This window comes from Protopterus annectens, chromosome 3.part1 (assembly GCF_019279795.1).
Source record: "Protopterus annectens isolate FY-2018-M chromosome 3.part1, PAN1.0, whole genome shotgun sequence".
NCBI lineage: Eukaryota > Metazoa > Chordata > Ceratodontiformes > Protopteridae > Protopterus > Protopterus annectens.
The window spans coordinates 27,280,328-27,302,007 of NC_056732.1; the positions used below are offsets into that span (position 1 = coordinate 27,280,328).

Here is a 21,680-nt window from a genome sequence, read left to right on the forward strand (position 1 = left end):
CAGGGAAGCATCCGTGGTCACTGTGGCTGTGGGTTGGGGAAGAACGAAGGGATGTCCGATTATCACTTGGTCGCTGTTCAACCACCGAGATCCTTCTTGCAAAGATTGGTTAACTGGATCTCGTGTGACATGGGCAGTTGTTGGTAAGACCATTGCGCGAAGAGTAACCACTGGAGTATTCGCATGTTTATGCGGCCTAACGGAACTGCTATCAATGTGGCTGCCATTGTGCCTAAAAGCTGTAGTATCTGGGAAGCTGGAGCTTTGTTTCGGGCTAAGAGACTGGATAATTGATTTTTTAGAGTTACGATTCTTGACTGGGGCAACCTGATCCTTGCGTTGACGGTGTCCAGTTCTGCCCCTATAAATGTAATATGCTGCGAGGGTGATAACGCAGATTTTTCGAAGTTTAGGGTTATGCCCAACTGGGAACAAAGGTCTATGGTGTAGACTCTTGCTTGGATTAGTTGATGCCTGGAGGTGGCGGTGAGGAGCCAGTCGTCCAGATATGGAAACACCCGGAATCCCAACCGTCTCAGGTGAGCCATGACCACTGCCATACATTTGGTGAACACCCTGGGGGCTGTGGTGAGACCAAAGGGCAGGGCTCTGAATTGATAATGACTGGCCCCCCAGCCAGAAACGCAGGTGATCTCTGGATGATCTGTCCATTTTGATGTGGTAGTACGCATCCTTGAGATCTATAGAGCACATCCAATCGCCCGTTGCTAAGAACGGGAGAATCGACTGCAGCATGACCATCCGGAACTTTTCCTCCTTGACGAAGGTGTTGAGTTTGCTGAGGTCTAGTATGGGCCTCCAGTCCCCTGTTTTCTTTGGAACTAAAAAGAACCTTGAGTAAGTTCCGGATCCTATTTGATCCGCCGGGACTGGCTGGATGACTCTTTTGTCTAGCAGGTTTTGGATTTCTATGGCTGCTAGTTTTCTCAGACTGGGTGGGACGTCTGGGATCCTTGTACATATGGGTGGGGGTTTTGTAAAGGGAATGTAATAACCTCTGGCAATGACGCTTTTTAACCAAGAATCCGTTGTAATGTTTAGCCAGGTGTTTGGGTATAAAGCCAAGCGACCCCCGACTGCCTCCAGAGTAGGACAGCCGGGCTTCCTTTCAGGAACGCTGATAGGGCTTACCAGAAAACTGATCCCTGTCGCCCTGGTTCTGCGGACCGCCTCTGCCGTTTGGACGGCATCTTCCATTTTTTCCCCCCTCCTCTGCCTCTAGAGGGAGTATCAGTAGGTGTGTTTTGGAAAGCTCCATGAGGTTTCCTGATCCACATTGTCCCACTTCGCCGCCCTTTGGGGTACGGTCTAGATGGAGTGGAAAAACGGACTCCTACAGCAGACAGAGTCTTCCCTTCTTGTTCACACCTAGTAAGTGTCTCCTTAATTTTGGGTCCGAACAAGGCGGACCCGTTGAATGGGGTATTGACAAAGGAAGACTTAAAGGCTTCCACAAAGGAGCAAAGGCGCATCCAGGACGGTCTCCGAAGAGCTATCGCTGAGCCTGCCACCCTACTTGATCCATCAGCAGCATACGAAATGAGTCGCATGGATGAGTTTACTACTGAATTAAGGGTGTTGAGTTGTGCAGTCACCTTTTCCGAGACTGCATCAGCTGTGTTACCCTGGAGAGTATCTCCCAGCTCTTTTAGGAGATCTCGTTGAAGGCGGGTAAAATGCGTCAGGTAGTTGAGCGACCTCATGGAAAATGCTGAAGAACTAAATATGCATTTCCCATACCTGTCCATCGTCCTAGAATCCCTATTAGGAGGATGGACAGCAGAAGAGGTTTCAGACATCTCTTTCTTGGTGGCCGCCACCACCACCATGGCATCAACTGGGACTCCCTTTGTAAGAAAGACCTTGTCAGTGGGGGAAGTAATAAATTTGTTGGGCCTCCGAGGGACCGGTTCCACTGAGTCAGGGGACTCCCACCCCCTTCGAGCAACCAGCTCCATCAGTTCATCGAAGGGCGGAGTAACCCAGGAGGTGCATGGTTGAGATCCAAAGGCCTTCAGGAGAACTGACTCGTCCTCAGAAGGGGCAAGGGACTGCCAATCACCCCTCTGCCTTAAGGTTTCCAATATGTCTGCGAATGAGACATCCTCTGAGGGGGATCGTGGGGACCCTTCTGATTCCTCCAAGTCGGCATCTGATGTCAGGGATTCCTGTGGGGAATCCAAGTACCTCCTCTTGCACAATCTCTTCCTAGGTACTTCATCGGTGGGAGCGTCCGGTGAAGTCCCTAGAGAGGAGGAGCCACCCAATGGGGATACCTGAGGCCCTGGATCGCGACGCTTTGTGGGGATCTGCGGGGAAGAGGTAGAACGAGGCCCCTGAGGGGAAGGGGAAGACAGATCCGAGGAGGTAGTGGTCTTGGCAGCCATGACCTTCCTCATGGCATCGAAGGCACCAGAATCCCGGTCCGAGAAGTCAGTCGGCTCCGAAGAGACCGGCAGCTCTCCCCAGACAGAGACCCTCCGCTCCAATCCAGAGGATGGAGCCGAGGCCACCTGCGTCAAAGCCCCAAGTGGAAGAGTCAGAACCGAAGTATCAGTTCGACTCTCCACCCCGGAGCCAGCGAGGGACTGTCGGCCCAGAGATTCCCCGGTTGGGACCGAGGAGATCAAGGTCGATGGAGCCGAGGGAGGTGGATCGAACCTCGGCTCCAAGGGCTCTACCAATATCGGTTCCATCTGCCCCGGCTCCAAACGCTCGATTGGCTTCGGAGGAGGAGGTGGAGAAGTCATGGGAGGGATTTCAGGCTTCGAAGCCGAATGGCTCGAAGCAGATAGCATTTTGGCTAGGGCCGGGTTCTCTAAGAGCCTCTTAACCACTCGGTCCAGATCCACATCGGAAAGCCTCGAAGAATGCATCGAGGGATGGGTCGAAGGAGCCGAAGATGGAACCGATTGAAGAATTGGAGACTGAGGAGTCTCCAATATCGGTTCCACAACTGGGCCCCGAGGTAAGGACTTGATACACGGCTCCAAGGACTGTGGAGCCGATGCACGAACCATACCTGAGGAACTCGGAGCCAATGACTTGTTCTCCGAGGATCCTTTGGAAGACTTCGACCCCTTCGAAGCCTTGGAAGAGGTGTCAGCCTTATATAAAGTAGCCTGAAAGTCAGGCTTCAGGAGTCCTCAATCTACCAGTTTCCTTCACCTTTCCAGGAGAACCCTGGTGCTAAAGGAATGACAGATAGAGCACACCTCTTGTAGGTGTACAGAGCCCAAACAGTACACGCAGGTGGAGTGGTTGTCTGTAACAGACATTTTTTGGCCGCACTCACACCTTTTAAACCCTGATTTTTGTTTTTCTGACATCTTTTAACTTTAACAATAAGTAACACAAACAAGTTCTAGGATATATATAAATATATATCTATATATCTAAACACACTACTGAATCACACTAGATATATTTATAATAGTTTAACTATCTAATAAAACTATCTACTAACACTACCACTATATATATATATCACAACACACACAAACCAGGTGACAGAGCCCTGTCACGCCCAATAAAGAAGGCCTAAGCCCTGAAAAAGAACTATTTAGAAGTCCTAGCAATTTAAGCTAAGTAGAATCCTAACACTATAATACTATCAAGACTAAGATATAAAACACTCAAAAAATTAGAGTAGAAATACTAATAATAATAGAAAATTTAAGTCACTGGCCCAAGCTAACTCCGACGAGCTTCTGATCTGTTGCAGCGGCAAACTAGATCTGGGGATTCACAGTAGAGCATCATGGGATATACACCAGGTCTCGAGCTTCTCTGAGAGTCTGAGCTTGAAAAGCAGCCGATTCGGAGCCGAGGGATCGGCTCCGATCCTCGTGTAAGAACAAAACGGCGAGATAGAACAATTTCACATCAATAGTTTTGAAGACTCTCTATTCTCACACCAGATAGCAAAAGCCTGGAATGATATACCCCAGTTTATACCAAGTTTTACCACTACATCCCATTTTAAATGACACCTAAAGGAATACCTAAAGAACAATTGGCTCTGCTCCTACTTCAATCCTGGATAATCTTCACTCCTCTCTATTTTACTTTTTCAGACTCCTTATATTATCCCTTCATGCCATCATATTCCAATCACCATCAGTTTCATTTTGTATTTAATCTATACCATTTCTATGTATATTTTGTTGTATTGATATTAAATTTATGTATCTTTCATATTTCTTGGTTTGTGCTTTACAACCTTGAAACATGTACTATTTGTGAATTTTGTTTAGATGGCCAACATGGATTTGTATTTTTCTTACACCTAGCATACTATTATCCTATGCTAAATTCATTTTTTATTGTTACTATTTGTTACATTACTTTCTATCCATATGTATGCATGTATTCTCTGTATAAATGTGGAGCTTATCAGCTTATTCAGCTTATCTCTCCGCTGAAAAAGGAGCCATCGGTCCAGTCGGACCTGCCGGGTAAACAAATGCAAAGTAAATGAAATAAAAATAAATAAAACCTATAGGGCCTTTCTCCAGTACAGATTCTGTTAATCTCCTTAATATCTTCTCAGCCACGGTTCTACGGTTAGGAGCGAAGCTTTCGAAGGTTAAGAGTGAAGCTGACTGCTCCACACTAACCTTTATCTTTCCTACACCCTCAAAAGGTAGACAAGAGTATGCAATTCTCCTTCTACAGAGACATAATGTTATCCCTTACCTAGGGGCAGTTTAATACACTTGCTGGGTGCCAATTCACCTAGGGGCACTTAACACACCTGCTGGGTGCCAATTCACCTAGGGGCACTTTAACACACCTGCCACTTCACCTAGGGGCACTTTAACACACCTGCTGGGTGCCACTTTACCTAGGGACACTAACACTTGTTGTGTGCTTTTCATTTCCACACACTCATTATACCTTGTTTGGTTTGGCTCCTAAAGTAATATCTCTGTGGCTTTAATTATCTAAATACAATTCGATGTCTCCCAATTTTGCCAAAAAACACCCCCCACAAGTAAAAAAATACATCCTTTCCTTTCAGGGCTGGATGAAAGAGGAATGTTACCTTTTTATACAGCACACCACTTCTTTGTACCACCTACTTCCTTATTTTTTACTGCTCCAGTCTCCAGTTTAATTATCCAGTGATCCCTATGAATCTAGACATCTGAACAAACTTAACAGAGATTCTCAGTTCTCTAGACATCTTCACTTCCTGAGTTACCGTTGCTAGTCTTCCCAAAGTTGTTTTCTTGCTAACCTCCTAAATACCTTAACAGTTGTCTCTGCACTGTTCCCACACCTCCATATTACTATACTCCATTTGTTTTATTTTTTTTCCCTTTCCTACATTTCCCTTCACTTCTGCTAGGAACTATACTGACAACCTAACTTTAACATGTTTCGCTCTTTCTCACTATACATTTTGCTAGGAATGGCATCTACCACTCCTTACCAAATCCTGTTATTTGTAAGCATTCCGTAAGGTACAAGTCACTTTTCCTGGCTTATTAACATCAATGACAAACCTTCATGCTACATTCTCTCTTTGTTTGAACTGTCAAGTTCTTTACTTCTGCCCTCAGAATTTAGTGCTCCTAGTTGAGGTTAAAGTTTGTAGATAAATATATATTTTTAGTATTGTGCTACGTGATGTTGACAAAAGCCACAAGACGGAAGCATAGGATTGTACATAGGATTTACAGAAATGCAATGTAGAATGTTAAATATTTAAATGCAAGTTATTACTAGCATTTTATGACTTGAGTATGGGTTGAATGGTATTTCACTTGTCTTCATTGTATAGGCTGAGAATGTAGAGAACGTGTTTTAAGTTCATGTGTTTTTATCCTATGTTTTTATTAAGCATTTCTGCTTAATTAATTAAAATTGTTTTAAATTGAATAATTGTATAACCATTAAGGGTATTTAAGCATTCATGATGGATGTGATATCTGATGAAGTTGTTGGGCATGACGAAAACACTGTGTTGTTCTGGAATGCGTTAATAAAGAGTGTGTTATTTTTATTTGCTGGTCACCAGTTCGTTTTACTCCACTATTGTTTTATTCCACTAGCGTCGGACTAGTCATTGGTCCTTATTGCTTCCCGGTGTTGGTTTTGTGTACAGTAGTTTCTGGTTATTCAGCACTTCGCTCTTGCTTTTGTGGACTTTTCCTGGCTTACAAACATCAGTGACAAGCCTTCATGTTAAATTCTCTTTGTTTAAACTGTCAAGTTCTTTACTTTTGCCCTCAGAATTCCAACTGTGTTTGCATTCACTTTTCACACTGTAGCTTTCATCTCTTACTTACATCCCTTTTCTTCCTTTATTAACTCTCAACAATGCAGCACTCAGGTTTACAAATATATGCCAATTTCCCCAATTATTACCACTATTTTTAGTCCATCCTATGAGTGTACTTTTTTAGCCTTTTGTTATAAATCAGAAACGCAACGGGCAGTTTGTACACAGAGACAAAAAGGATTCATTCCTCCTTTTTCCATGTTTAAAACAAAACTCTCTTGCCCCATCCATAGTCTCTTCTATCTTCTACTTCTTCCATCATGGATCCCTTTTCCCCTCTCACATACCCTGCCACTGTGCCACCCGTTGTGCGACTGACATTAAGCTTCTGAAATTACACAATACAGTTATAGTTCTTTACCTGTCCGCTTTCATTCCACCTGCTTTTTCTTTCTATTTATTTTTCCTCCACTATCTCCCCATTACAATTACATTACCATGTTACCCTCCTCTCTATCACATTCATTTAAATGAATCATGATTTTGGTGCACTCTCTCAATCCTGTCTTAAACAACAACATAATGTTAGCACTTGTGTGCATGTTATTCCATAAAGAATAACTTCTCAGTTTTAAAACTTTCCATTCATCCATCCATCGCTTTTTCCCATTTTTGCACATGGGGTCAGGGTGTCACTTCAACACTGACAATTACCTCAAGCCAAGGTTTACACCACCAGGTGGCTAGCCCTGCCACAGTACTTCATCTGTACCACTCACTTGTACCTATGGCCAAGAATTGAACCGGAGAACCTCTTGCTGTGAGGCAACAACTCTAACTGCTACATCACCTCAGCCACCGTAAAGAACAGTTTCAGTCTCTGCAGGCCTCAAACTCACATACCTGTACTTGGGAGTCTGGTGCTCTACCAGTATACCACACCGGCCCAAAAAGTTTTAAAACTTTCCATCTTCTTAAAATAATAAAACCATATCAACCATAACCATTAACTCCATGAAATCTATAACCTCACTTTTATCTCCATGTTAGCACAAGGCACGTAAAACACCCCTGAGAATGCTACAGAACTCTCCACACTGATGCAAGGACCATCTAGTAAGGCCTTCACAACACGTGACTTCAAATCTGCCATGTAGTGTGTTTCACAAGTTTGTAATGCAGGTTTTCTCTCTTTCTTTACTTTTCTCCAGGTTTTTTTAGTAATACTTGAATTGCTTTGCTCTGTGTTAGATTTACCATTTATTCATCAAAACTAAGCAAGGTCAGTCTGTAAAACCCCTGATAAACTGGCTCATGGCTAAATTCACAAACAATGCAACTTCTCTTCCAGCATACCTTTACTTCTGGTCTTTTTTGCCAGAATACTTCTTCCCTTTTCCTTGTATTTAGAATTCCTATATAATCACCACCTGTGAACAATCTTCTCTTTTCAGACTAATATGCAAACTGCTAAGAGATTCTAACTGCAAAACAGCTGCAAACCTACCATGTTTGCTTCTTCTGCTACTCAGTCTGAATTAACAAAGCAATATACAGTGAAGGCATACCTTTGCGACAGCCCAAGGAAGACTCTCACATACGCCAGACACCCCAAAACAGAAACATTCTGTGCAGCCTTGTCGGTTTCTGTCTTGAAGGTTATAAAACCCTTGCTTGCAGCGATCACAGTTTTCACCCTCTACATTCTCCTGTAGATCCAAAATTAAAAACAACTTTAGATTCTTTACACTCAGACTTTTAACCAAAAGCAAACACATTTTCAAATAATCTGAAATAATGTTTATATATTTTAACCAATAGTTCCAAGTAAATCAAGAATAAAGGCCCTAGCCTGGCACTGTGATGCACAGGGAAAAATTCATGACTGTTACCTGGGTGACCTGTTTACGCAGTTGCTCAGACACTGGAAGAGGTGGGGCAGGGGAATAGGGAATGGGCAGCTTTTGCTAGCTCACCCTTCCAGGCAAGAGCATGTGGTGCTTCCTAGGTGGCAGATTTGCTCATGTGCAAGTGAAGGCTGGAACAAAATCAATAGATGGGGTGGCATGGTGTTCCAAGCTGGTAATGTGGTCCCTGAATGTGCATGTGTGTGGGGGCATGCATATGCAGATAAGGGGTCATACAGAGACGAGGGTACTCACTTCAGCCACTGGGGTGGGGGCTACAGAAATGCCTCCATAATTGTGCCCAGCACTATATACACTGTTGGGTATGTAAGAACTATGCAACTCTAAAAGTCCCCACAGCATCTCAATCTGGAAAATAAACTGGATTACCTCTGGTGACAGAAAGGAGGACACTTCCCTGCTGTAAGCATGTGCAAGGAAGGGCAGAGGTATAAACATCCTCAAGCGTGCATCAATGACGGCCACTCTGGACTGCTCTTTCCTCTGTGCTGGACCCTAGCACAGGAGGAAATTATTATTACTATCGAGAGTTGGCACAAAACGTATAGAGTTTATGTCATAGATGCAAAGTACAGGGTTTGATTCTCACCTTTGAAAGGGGAAACTGCCTAGTTTTAAAATGGCCTGCAAAGGCAGCCAGCCTAGTACTTGTCTAAGAACCTATACAGATGAAGGAACCTGCAGGCTCAAGTACAGTTGGGTATGGCATAATAGTTAGCAGGCAGAGGAGCAAAGAGACGCAGGTAAAAAAGGAAACAGAGGTCCTCAGCACTCACTCACCAGCTCTGACTCAGCAGTAAGCATTCTTAGATGAGAACACAGTAACATCCAGTTTAACTAAGCAAATGAAACAATGACAAAATACAGAAAAAAAATAAAAACAAAATATCCACAATGCAGTTTAGCAACAAACCACATGAATCACAAGAAGAAATGGTCTACTTACTGTCCTAAAACAGGGATAATACAGACTTTGCATCTGTTATAACTATGTCACCCACATGGCCAAAAAAATCTACTGACTTAACTTTACACTGCCTTTTTTATTTTACTTTTACTGTTTTTCCTGGAAGTTATATCACAGCTATGTCCACTTTACACTGTCTTGTTTTATTTTACGTTTACTTATTTTTCTGGAAGTTCAGCATATACAACTATGTCCACAAAGTTATGATTCAGAAAGAAATGAGCTCTGCTCCTCTCAAGTCTCTAAAACATATCTATTGTCACTCCAGAAAAACAAGCAAAAATTAAAGTTATGTACTCACCCTAACTATGCATCTGTGTCATCCATTTTCATTCTTCAAAGTATGGGTCTTGGATCAGAACTTCAGATCTGATTCCGCCAATCTCTTCAGATTCTTGGATCCAACTCTCGAGCTCCTCCCTTTTGCCGTAATGCCCCTTACTTGCCAAATTACCTCAGATCACGTTTGCTGCTGCTAAATATGCCTGAAGGCATACATATTTATAATAATAATAATAATTAACAAGAAACAGGATAGAGACACAGTAGGGTCTCAAACTGGGAACAATGGCTCTCATACACCTCATCAGGTCACTCCTGAAGGATAAGGACAGGGGGAAGGAGAGTGGTGAGTTAAGGAAGAATGAAAATGGACAGCACAAATAGAACATTATGGTGAGAACATAACTTTATCTGATGATGTCAATTTTCATTCATGTCTCAACATATGGAACACAGTTCCCAGCTAGGATAATCTTGGGTGGCCCTCATTGACGGATATTCCGGAGAGTCACTGAGCCTAAAGCAGCCCTGTTACTGAATATGATGTCCAACTTGTAATGAGAGATAAAGTTATGAGAACTGTACCAAGTGGCCACAGCACAAATGTCATCAGTTGATGCTCTGGCCCAAAAGGCAGATGATGTAACCATGGATCTTGTCAAATGAGCCTTTGGAGATTTAGGTAAGGACAATCTTCTTAGAGAATATACAAAGGAAATCCAATCTGTTATCCATTTAGCTAAGGTAAATTCAAATACTGGTTTTCCCACTGTATTTTCAGCTTTTCAAAATCCTTTTGTTCTAGGTAGGTAAAAAGGAAGTTGTCTAGGTACATCTAAAAGATGTAGCATGTATTCTCCCTTACTGTCAAGTTTTGAAAAGAAGACTGGTAAATTGATTACTTGATTCATGTTGACTCAGAAACAACTTTTGGCATGAAGGAAGAGTTTTGTACATAAGGTCACCTTGTCTTTGTGAAAAAAAAAAAACAAATAAGGTGGTCTTGAAGACAGTGCTTGGGGTTCAGAAACTCACCCTGCAGATGTAATGGCAAGAAAAATTGTTTTCCAAGAGAGAAATTTTTAGGTCTAACTTAGCTGAAGGTTCAAAGGGGGATGGGGTTAAAGTTTGTAATACAACAGTAAGATCCCAGGGTAGAGTAAGGTCTATTACTGGAGGTCTAAGCAGAAGAGTATGCTTCAGAAAAGCCTTACAGATTTTAGAAGAAGCTAGGGGAAGGCATTACGTCCTATATGGAGATGGCTGCAAGCTGGACTTTAATGGTGCAGAAAGTGGCAATGTCCTGAAAAACTGAAGCCAGAAAATCCAATATAGTAGGAATTGGAGCTATGAATGGATTCAGCTTTCTTTGTTCTGCCCAAAATGAAAATCTCTTCTATTTACTCTTGTAAATTTTTCAGACAGAAGGTTTTTGAGAAGAGGATAAAATCTGTAGAACCAGACAAGAAAGCCTACACAGTCTAGCCATCAATGTAATTGGAGAAACCATGTGGTTAACTTGAGGCCTTGAATGTCTGGATGAATCATTCTCTATGGATGCAATAGTAGATCTAGACTGAGGTTCCGTGTCCAGGGTGGACATAAATGAGACCACAGAAATGGGAACCACACCTGCCAAGGCCAGGAGGAGGCAACAAGGATTACCTTGCTCTTCAACCATTGTGCTTTCTGGAGAAATGTGGGTATTAAGTGAAGGGGGAAAACATGGACTAGAACATCTCTTGGTCACTCCACTTGAGGGGGAATTAGGGCAAAGAACCTGCTGCACTTGTTGTGGAAGAGAGAGGCAAAGAGGTCACAGCAAGGTTGACCCCAGTGACAAAAAATCACTTCCGTCACTACAGCATTGACAGAGTCCTCATGCAGCATCAGAATGGTTCTGCTGAGCTTGTTGGCTAAGATGCTGGATTTCCCCGGAATGTGCACTGCCACAAACAAGTGATTGGAGGAGATCACCCACTGCCAGACTCTCACTGCCTCTCAAAGGGGATAAGATCTGGTTCCCCTTGTTTGTTGATGTATCAAACCACAGACCTATTGTCTGTTTGGATAGCAACTGTACCTCAAGGGAATTCTGAAAGGCCTATAATGCTAAAAGGACTGCTCTCATCTCTAAGCCACTGATATGCAAATTGGTCTCTTTCTGTGGACCACATAACTTGAACAGTTCATCCCAAGAAATGCCCCCTCCACAACTGGGAGGCATTCGTGGTCAGCGTGGCCTTCAGGGGATGAAAGATAAATAGGTGTCTGACAAAACTCATTGGACTGGATCCACCTAAGTATAGAATCCTTACAGGCTTGCAAAATCTTTATGGCATACTTCAAAGGATGAGAAGCATTTCCCACTGTACCAACAGGGTCCACTGAAGAGAGGATGTGGAGCTTTGGGACTTTCAAATTCTGAGTTGTCCACAACCACAGGTTGAGGAGGACAGAAGACAACAGACTGAATGTATTTAATGTATCCCCTTCATTACTCACTACTATCATGGTAAAGTACAGTTGTGTACACTTACCATAAATGTAGATGTTCGAGTGTATTCACTGTTGCAGTCATTACATTTGGGTAATCTGCTGGCAGATTGCCTTCAGTCGGCCTGATTAACAAAGTCTTGGGTCCTGCGTCGGTTGCTGTCCCTTCTTCCATGACACCAGGTCTTCAGAGGTATAAAACATGCAGCAGACGCTATTACATCAGTTTTTCTTGCCCCAGATGTCAGGTGCCCCCCAAATGGGGAGCAAAAAATATAATTAAAAACACAAAAATATACCTCCAACCAAAAGCAAATACACCAAAAAGGCTTTTAAGTATAGTAAAAGAAAGTAGAGGTATAGTAAGAGAAAAACAGGGGGCTGGAGGGAGGGTAACCAGGACTGCAACAGTGAATACACTCTAACATCTACATTTATGGTAAGTGTACACAACTGTACTATGTTCTTCGTGTTTCACTGTTGCAGGCATTACATTTGGGTAGATTCCCAAAGCTATGGTTGGGAGGATGGATTTATACAGCATTAGGAACAGCTATAAGGCCCTGCAAAACAGTAGTGGCAAAGCCAGCTCTGGATTTAGAGAAAAATGGTAAGTGATAATGCTTGGTGAAAGTATGAACTGAACTCCAGGTAGCAGCTTCTAGAATATCCCTGGTAGGAACACCTCTGAGAAAAGCCGCATAAGTAGATGCAGCCCTGGTGGAATGAGATCTGATCCCCTGGGGGATAGGTTTTCCATGGTGCTTATAGCAGAAATGAATGCAATGGCTTATCCATTTACAAATGGTTTGTTTTAAAATAGCCTTCCCCTCTGCGCCTGCAGCAAATGCTGCCAGCAGTTGTTCAGATTTTCTTTCAGATTCAGTCCTGTCCAAATAGAATCAAAGTTGTATGTGTACATCCAATGAATGTAGAATCTGCTCCCCATTGTTCTGTGGATTGGGAAAGAAAGTTGGCAAATGAATGGACTGATTAAGAGCCACACTGGATACCAACTTGGGCATGAAGGATGGATTGGTCCTGAGTGACACCCTGTCCGCATGAAAGATGATGAAAGGCTCCACTGCCATAAGGGCTTGTAATTCAGATATTCTTCTAGCTGGAGTGATTGCTAAAAGGAAGGTTGTTTTCCAAGAAAGAAATTTTAAGTCTGCAGTAGCAGCTGGCTCAAAAGGAGGTAAAGTGAGTTTCTCTACCACAAAGTTAAGGTCCCAGGCAAGGGTTGGAGCTCTCCTGGGTGGTCTCAAGTTTTTGGCCCCCCTGAGGTACTGCTTGAGCAGGATGAGAGAAGAGGGGAGGTTCTGTGTTGTAATGAGCTGAAATGGCTGAGGCATGGATTTTAATGGAGAAAAAAGACAGGCCCTTGTGAAGCATCTCAGTTAAGTATTGCAAAATCTGAGGTAAATTGGGCGCTGCTGTGCTCATCCCTTGAGACCGATTCCAGGCACAGAATTTTTTCCATTTGTCAGCATAAGATTTTCTACTACTAGGTCTTCTTGCCTCCAAAATGACATCCATCACATGTTTGCTGAGAGATGCTAAGGGGGAATTTAAGTGATTAGCCAAGCTGCAAGATTCAATGTTGGAAGCTGAGGGTGCAGGATTTGGTTCTCCTGCTGAGACAGTAAGGAAGGTGTCGGAGGCTGGTGCCATGGAGAAATTTGTCACACACTACACAGGAGTGGGTACCAGAGTTGGCGTGGCCAGTATGGAGCAATCAAAATTATTTTTGGTTTGTCCTGTTTGACTTTTAGCAGAACTTTGGAGAGCATAAGCAGAGGGTCAAAGGCATAGACTGATAGGTTTTTCCTTCTGAAGGACAGAGCATCCACCTTCCAGGCTTTTTTGTGAGGAGTTCTTGTGCAAGATTTTTCCAACTGGTAGCTCTGGGGTGAGGCAAAAAGATCTGACTGGGCTCCCCCACTTGCTTGTCAACATATTGAAAATCCGTGGTTCCAGTTTCCATTCATGTGGGTCCATGAGATTTCTGCTTAGTTTGTCTGCCAGAATATTCAGTTTTCCTGGCAGGAATTCAGCTTGTAGTTGTACTTGGTACCTCAAGGCCGTGTTCCACAATGCCATGGCTAGTCTGCAGAGGGGGTAGGAATGTGTACCCCCCTGCTTGTTTATGTACCACATAACCATGGTGTTGTCTGTCTTTACCATTAGTTGTCTTGGATGAAGTTAGCCCTTGAAAGCTGTCAGAGCATTCTGTACAGCTAGCATTTCTTTTTGATTGATATGTAGCTACATTTGATTTGGACTCCATTTGCCCTGAATGTACTTCCCTGCCAGATGAGCCCTCCATGCGCAGTCTGATGCATCTGTAGTTAGGGTTTGGGCGGCAGGGGGTAGTGTGAATGGCAGTCCCTTGTTCTGGTGGCAGGCCTCTGCCCACTGTAGGAACTCTAGGCGTAGGCAAGGTATGATAGGAATCACTGTTTCCAGGCTGTGACAATGTTGACTCTATAAACTTTTTAAGTACCACTGAAGTTTCCTCACATTTAGTCTTGCATATGGAATTAGAAGAATGCAGGAGGCTATGAACCCCAAGGCTTGCAGTATTTGTCTTGCAGATAGCAGGGTTTTTGTGGCCACCTGTTTAAAGTAAGTCACCAAATAAATTTGCTTTTCTGGCGTGAGGAAAGCCATCTGGGCAGCTGTATTCAAGCTTGCACCCAGGAATGTAATTTTTTGAGAGGGTACCAGTTGTGATTTATTTTCATTTATGGTGTACCCTAGACAAGTTAGAACCCTTTTTACAAACGTCAGATGTTTTAAAAGTGTGGCCTGGTTTTCTGCCTGAATTAGACAATCGTCCAGGTGTGGACATGCAAAATGCAATTACTGGAGCCAGGCACTTTGTGAATACCCTGGGCGCAGTAGACAAGCCAAAGGGCAGTGCAGAGAACTGATAATGCAAGTAGCCTGCTTTGAAGCGTAGGTATCTTCTGCTAGATTCCCTGATTGGGATATGCAGGTAAGCATCTTTTAAATCTAGAGTTGCCAACCAGGCATCCTTGCCTAGCATAGGAAGTAACTGGTGAAGTCAACATCTTGAATTTTGGAATGTCCAGAAAGGTGTTTATAGAGTACACAGGTCCAGAATTGGACGCCATGATTTGTCTTTTCTGGGTATCAGGAAAAGTCTGGAATAGAAACCTTGTCCCTTTTCCTCTTCTGGTACTGGTTGAATAGCCCCCATGTTTAAGAGGGAAAGTACTTGTTTGTGAGCCTCTGCCCACTGATTTGGGGGCAGGTCTGGTCACCCGTTTTGAGTTGGCAACATGTGGAAATGAAATCTGTATCCCTGGGACACTATATTTAAAACACATTGGTCCTGGGTTATAAGCTGCCAGTTTTTTGCATGAAGAGCAATTTTTCCCCCCAAAGGGGTGGTTGAGAGGTAAGTGCTTGGTAATTTTAAAGGAAAGTCATTGAGACTGCTTACCATGTGGTGGTGTCTTGTCATTTCCAGATTTGGAAGTGGAGGCCCCCCATTGCTTAGTTCTGTGAGTCGTTTGGGACTGAAACCTGGTGCTTTTGGTGTGTCTGGGTTTGGCTTGAGTGGATCTGGAAGGAGCTGGAAAGGACCAGTTCTTAGTAGGCCAGTGCCTACTAAATCTTGGAGGTTGCACTTGTAAGAAATCTTTCACAGTTTGCATAGATTTAGCTTTATCTTCCATCTTTTTTAGAACTTCTTTAGCCTTATTGCCAAACACACGGTCCTGATGCAAAGGAGCATCCAAAAATTTGCTTTAACATGATCAGCCAGAGATTGCTCCTTAAGCCAAGCATGCCTTTTAAGCACAGACCCAGTAACAGCAGCCCTGCAAGAGGCCTCTAAAGAATCAAAACCACATTGCAAAGTATGTTTTCCAACTTGTTCAGCTGAATGCAATAAATCCTGTAAATCGTTATTTTCCGCACAGTCAGAAATCAACATTTTCTGTTTAAGCAGTCCCATGATATGCTGTTGATATTTTAGCATATGAAATTGACAGTTTAAAGCCCTGATTGCCAAAGTTGCAGAAGTATAAACCTTTTTACCCCATCTATCCAGCACCCTGGAGTCTCTATCAGAAGGGGTAGGATTTTTAGCAGTAGAAGCCTTAATGCCCTTGGGTCCCTGAGAAATAGTTTCTGGGTCTGCAACAGGATTTTTGAAAAGGAATTTGTGGGACTCAGAAACCCTGTAGTATCTGTCTGGTTTACTAGGAGCCAAAGGTAGGGAATCAGGGGCCAAACTGGATTCCGAAAACACATCAACAATGTCTAGTACAGGAGGTATAGCCAAAAGCCTATGCTGAGGAAGAAGGAGGAAATCCCTAAGCCTCTTTTTGGATTCAGAAAATTCCTGACTTTCCCAGTGGAAATGCTCCCTTAAGGTATGCAAAGTTTCCCCAAAAGAAAAGTCCTCAGGGGGGGAAGCAGAGGGAATGGAACCCTCTGCATCACAATCCTCATAAGTAGGTATGGACAAATCTAGGTCATTAGAAGAGTCAGAAGAATCAGAATCCTGTTCAGAAGATTCATAGTCAAGCTCAGCCCTAGGCCTCTTAGAAGGGGGGGGGTTTGACTACCCCTGATTAGAGTAATTAAATCTTCAGCCATTTTGATAATTTGTTTTTTAGGCATAGGGGCCTGGGCATTGGTTTTTTTTAGACACAGATCGAGATTTAGGCCTTAGTATTGAAGGTGGAGTCGGTTTAATATGCAAGTCTGTAGGCCTGAATACACCCTCAGAAGCCGGTGCCTGCACAGCGGCTCCAGACCCATCCAAGGTAGAGACATCAGCGGGTTCCATAGGTGAAGCATCTCGCGGCATACCGGACTCTGAATGGGTCTCAGTAGAGGCCTGCGAATCAGAAGTAGCAGGTATCAGGGGCTGCAAAAGCGCCTCACTAAGTACCGGCGAACTAGTGACTGGCTTAGGAGAAGCTTCGTCGGCAGTTCTAGACCTCAACTGCCTGTCTTTGTCTTTTTCTTTGCTTTTTTTGGTATTCTGGTAGTCGGATGGCTAACCAACGTCATTTCTGGATAATTAAACCGAGAACCAAAATATTTAGAAGCAAAAATGTACCGACGACGGATTGTGTGCTGATTAAATAAAGCACAAAACCGACAGCAAGGTATGTCGTGGTCAGGGCCTAGGCAAGGAATACAGTACAAATGAAAATCTTTATGAGGTATTTGCTTCCCACAAGTAATGCAATTATTAACTTTTACTGACATCGGTAAGGAGCAAGAAAAAGTTTCCCCAATGGGTACTTGGCTTTTAGTTGAATACTTCGGTTCTGAAACTCGAAAATGAAAATTTCAGGAGTAGGCCGACCGGCACTTGTGAATTGCTTCTGCTTCGGGCACCACACGGCAAGAAAGACCGATGGAATGGCATCGGCTGCATGTTTTATACCCCTGACGACCTGACGTCATGGAAGAAGGGACAGCAACCGACGAAGGATCCCAAGACTTTGTTAATTGGGCTGACTGAGGGCAACCTACTAGCAGATTACCCAAATGTAATGACTGCAACAGTGAAACACGGAGAACATCCTTAATGCCTTACACAAACTACTGCTTACAACAATAAAAAGGTGTGATTTACACCCCCCCACCAACATTTTTTTAGAATAGGCAATCCCTCCTGGAAAACACATTCCCTGTGTTGCCTCTGAATCTGCATGTCTCTTGTGAACAGAATACCAACCTGGCAACACAGACTTGTATAAAATAACTAATAATAATAATAATAATGTGCACACAGCATATCTCAATGTGGCAAAGGCTTTCGACACAATCTCACACTTAGGCATTACCGATAAACTTAGCAAACTAAATGTAAGCCCCTTTGTTGTAAGATGGGTTGCCTACTGGCTCTCAAACCGGACACACACTTATCAAAGTGGGTGACTCGACATCATCCAGTAGACCTCTCAACACCAGGGTGCCACAAGAGTCAGTGCTGGACCCCCTACTGTTTGGTATATACTTCTCAGAAGTTCAGGACTATACTAAGGGATTGTAGCTGACAAAGTTTGTGGACAACTACAAACTAGGTGCAATTACTGAATCCCCAAACTATGTCAATATAGTCTAGGAGGGTCTTACGCAGACCAAAGACTAGTGTCTTAGTCACAGTCTCAAGCTAAATGCAAACAAATGAATCATCATTCCCTTCAGCAAAAACAATGTCCCTTCACACTATCAGATCAACAACAACACCTTAAGTACCTACAAAGTGGTAAGGGATCTGGGATCACAAGCTAACTATGACCTTAACTTTGACCACCACGTATCTACTGTAGTAAGATTTCTATGTAGAACACTTGATTAGTAAATCCATCATTGTGAGAGCAAAGGAGGTTATAACCCCCTCTATACTCTGCACTAATCAGGCCCATAATTGAATATAACGCCCCATGCAAACATACAAAGCACTTGCAGCAACTAGAGAGACCTCAGAGGTTTCTAACAAACAAGATCGAAGGACTGAAGTCCCTGTCACTATACTCTGCATCATATAGGCTTCTTAGGGAAGACTTCTGCCTGGCTTACAGAGCAATCTCAGACCCAAACCTAATGAATTTGCTGCACATCTGTACATCAAATAGGACTAGAGCCACCCATTCCAGGGACCTAAATTTGGCCTGTGACTTAAATAGTGCATGCTGGAAGGATAGATTTGTCTCCCAGTGACTGTTGTGTCTTTGGAATAGGCTACCAATTAATGTGAAACAGTGCACCTCTATGACATTGTTCAAAAGGAACCTGACGAGTGGATGGGGCCCTGTAAATTCCTACCGGGGTAGCACCCACAACCTTCCTGGACATGGGCAGTCATTACTAAATACAATTCTGGATATTGACTTGCATATCTTTGGCATTACATTGGGATGAAATGGCTAGGCTTGACATGACCTCTGGGTCGATAGCCTAGTAAAATCCTATGATCCTATGAACTAAGCCTGTCAGAGTTTGCTGTTTCAGTACCTTGACATGAACAGAGTGTGCTGAAATCACTTCAGCAAACATATAAAGAAAGAGGTTTAGCAAAAGAATCCTGAATAAAATAGGATCTAAGGCATGACCCATATACAAGACAAAGAAAACACACTTAGGAAAAATTGTTAACTGCATTAATGGTCTTGTTACCCAACTATTGTATGTGTGAAGTGCAACTGTGTCCTCTGTCACTCTGAGGATGGCTTGGTATGTATTTCATTTTCACTATTAAAAAAAAAAAGAAGAAACTTTGCAGTGTGGAGGGTGAAGCTTATTCGCTGAATTATGTTATACACCTAGTTCATAAAAATATTTTACTACATGAAAATTAACTACATGATTAAGGATCTCTTTGATCAAGGACAAATTACTTTTGACGAATATAATTTTTTGGACAATTCATATCCTATTTTTCCCTCGATCTTCGGTATACCAAAGATACAGAAGAGTGCTGTAGATCCTCCCTAAACACCCATTGTTAATGCTGGGAGGTCAAAAACCCATCCCCTTGCCAGACACATTGACCACACTCTTAAGGACACTTTGAAGAAGTTTAATCATTTATGTAGGGATTCATGGGAGTTTTTATTCAAATTGAGGCGAGTTAGTTTTTATAATGATATTTCTTTTCTCACTACTGATGTCGTTAATCTGTTTAATATCATTCCCCATGATATCAGACTAGAATGCCTTCAAGAGTTTTTGATTTGAATCTACTAATTTTTCTTTCAGCACGATTCACGTGATAGTAGTGTTTATGGGCATTGTACTGAAGAATAATTTTATATTTTTTGAAGGGCAACACTTTTTGCAAACTGAAGGTGTAGCAATAGGGGCTGCATGCATCTCCATGTTTGCTGATATTATCCTGATTCAGTGGGAGAAAACATTTTTGTTCAATCATCCTATTTCAAACCAAAGGGCCCTTTACACCTATTTTTTGGACGGCATCTTTATTGTATGGAAACCCCCACCCCCACCCAGGAAATGCATGCTTTTTTTTGAAATACATTAATTCTACTACCTCTTTTTTGAAGTTTATGCATTCACATAATCGGGATTAAATTAATTAAGATGTGGAAATTTTAAGGACTACAATTCCAAAGCGTTTATTACTAACATATACAGGAAACCTACATATTCTAATGCTACTTTGCATTTTACTACTTGCAATCCATTGTATCAGAAAGGAGAGATTGTGAAAGGGCAATTTGCTCATTTAGCAAGGATGGTTTCAGATGATAGCTTATTTCTTAAATGTAATAAGTTAATTGGCATGTTTACCACCAGAGGTTATCCCACTGACTTGGTGTATGAAAAATTTAATGAGGTTAAGCCTAAAAGAATGAACAGTACGTTCCGTCCCCTTTACAGTAGTAAGTTGATGATGGTGTTGCTATTTCTGACTTTGTTACAAACAGTAATGGTGAACTCCAACATTGTGTTAACTATTCTGACTCCTTCGTTACTACCTTTACTTCTGACCATTCATCTATTAGGGACACATTACAAAAATATTGGACAGCGTTTTCCTGCTTTGAGCAGATTTTGGAAAAAGTGGGGGACAAACCTTTTATTGTTTTTAGAAGAGATAAAAACATTAAGAATCATTTGGAATTTCCTGGTAATTTGTACAATTCAATGACTAGGAAGAAGGGTACTTTTAGATGTGGGTTTTGCCCCCAGTGTAAATTTATCTTGGAGGCAACAAGTGTCACTATAAAAAAATCTGGTTGCAAAAACTCATTTTTATTGTACCTGTTATTCTTCTGGTCTCACTTATGCAGATGTCAGTCTTGTTTTTTTTTTATTTGGGGAAAACAGAGACAAAATTTAAGAAGCGTATTTTTGAGCATATATACGACATCGAGCGTATGAATGTGAATAAACAACCCGTACAAACATATTCATAAATTTCCTAACCATCGATTTTTGTTTTATGGGGTAGACAAGGTAAAAAAAAATCCCTGGGGAGGACCTAGGTCAGAGCTCGTTGAGTTCAGGGAGCTCATATGGCAAAAATTATAGACAATGTATGTTCTTTTCCCGGGTTTTCTCTCTACCACCAGTGTTGTGAAATTGCATTCTTATTCAATCTGATTTCTTTTTTACCTACATTTGGATTTCTCTAATGTATATACTTTTTAGAACAGGACTGAAAAATGTGCAATGTTTTTAGAAGTGTTTGCCTATTAACTACTAGTTTGCTTGCTGGGGTACTTTGCATTGCTTTAATTTTTTCAAGTGTTTTTCAATGGTTGTTTTAATCATATGATATTTGGAGTTTTTTTTTAAAAACCCTTGGATATTGTTTGGTGTCATGCCGAAGAAGTCATTTGTTACAAACAACGACAATGCTCAAATTTATTTTTTATCATTTTCTCTTGCTTCTTTGGGTTGCTTAGAGAGATTGAGCTCATTTGTATTTTATTTGGTTTTATGTATATTTCAGGTCCCGGGCCTGTGTTTTCATTTGTTATGTCTTCTGTACCAATTGCTGATTCTACCTCAGTATCCTTTACTTACTAGGAGGAAGTCTACCCGAGTTGCATGTTGGCCACTCTTGTATGTAATCTTGTGACTGTCTATCTTTCTGAATCATGTGTTCGCTGTTACCAAACCATTTGACAGACAGAAGTCTATAACAGCCTTTCTTTCTTTATTCCTGTTGCTCCACCCATATGGATCCAGGCAGGGCAGTCCTCATATCTTGTTCTGTCTGTCCCGATAC

The 21,680-nt window shown here is 42.3% G+C and overlaps 1 protein-coding gene across 1 annotated transcript in view; it reads right to left on the reverse strand.

The window, feature by feature from the left end:
* LAMA1 (laminin subunit alpha 1) overlaps nt 1-21,680 on the reverse strand; it is a 3,417,884-nt gene that overhangs the window by 3,286,230 nt on the left and 109,974 nt on the right. The window contains exon 4 of the mRNA XM_044066516.1: nt 7,819-7,959. Coding sequence (XP_043922451.1) covers nt 7,819-7,959 — 141 coding nt within the window. The remainder of the gene's footprint in view (nt 1-7,818; nt 7,960-21,680) is intronic.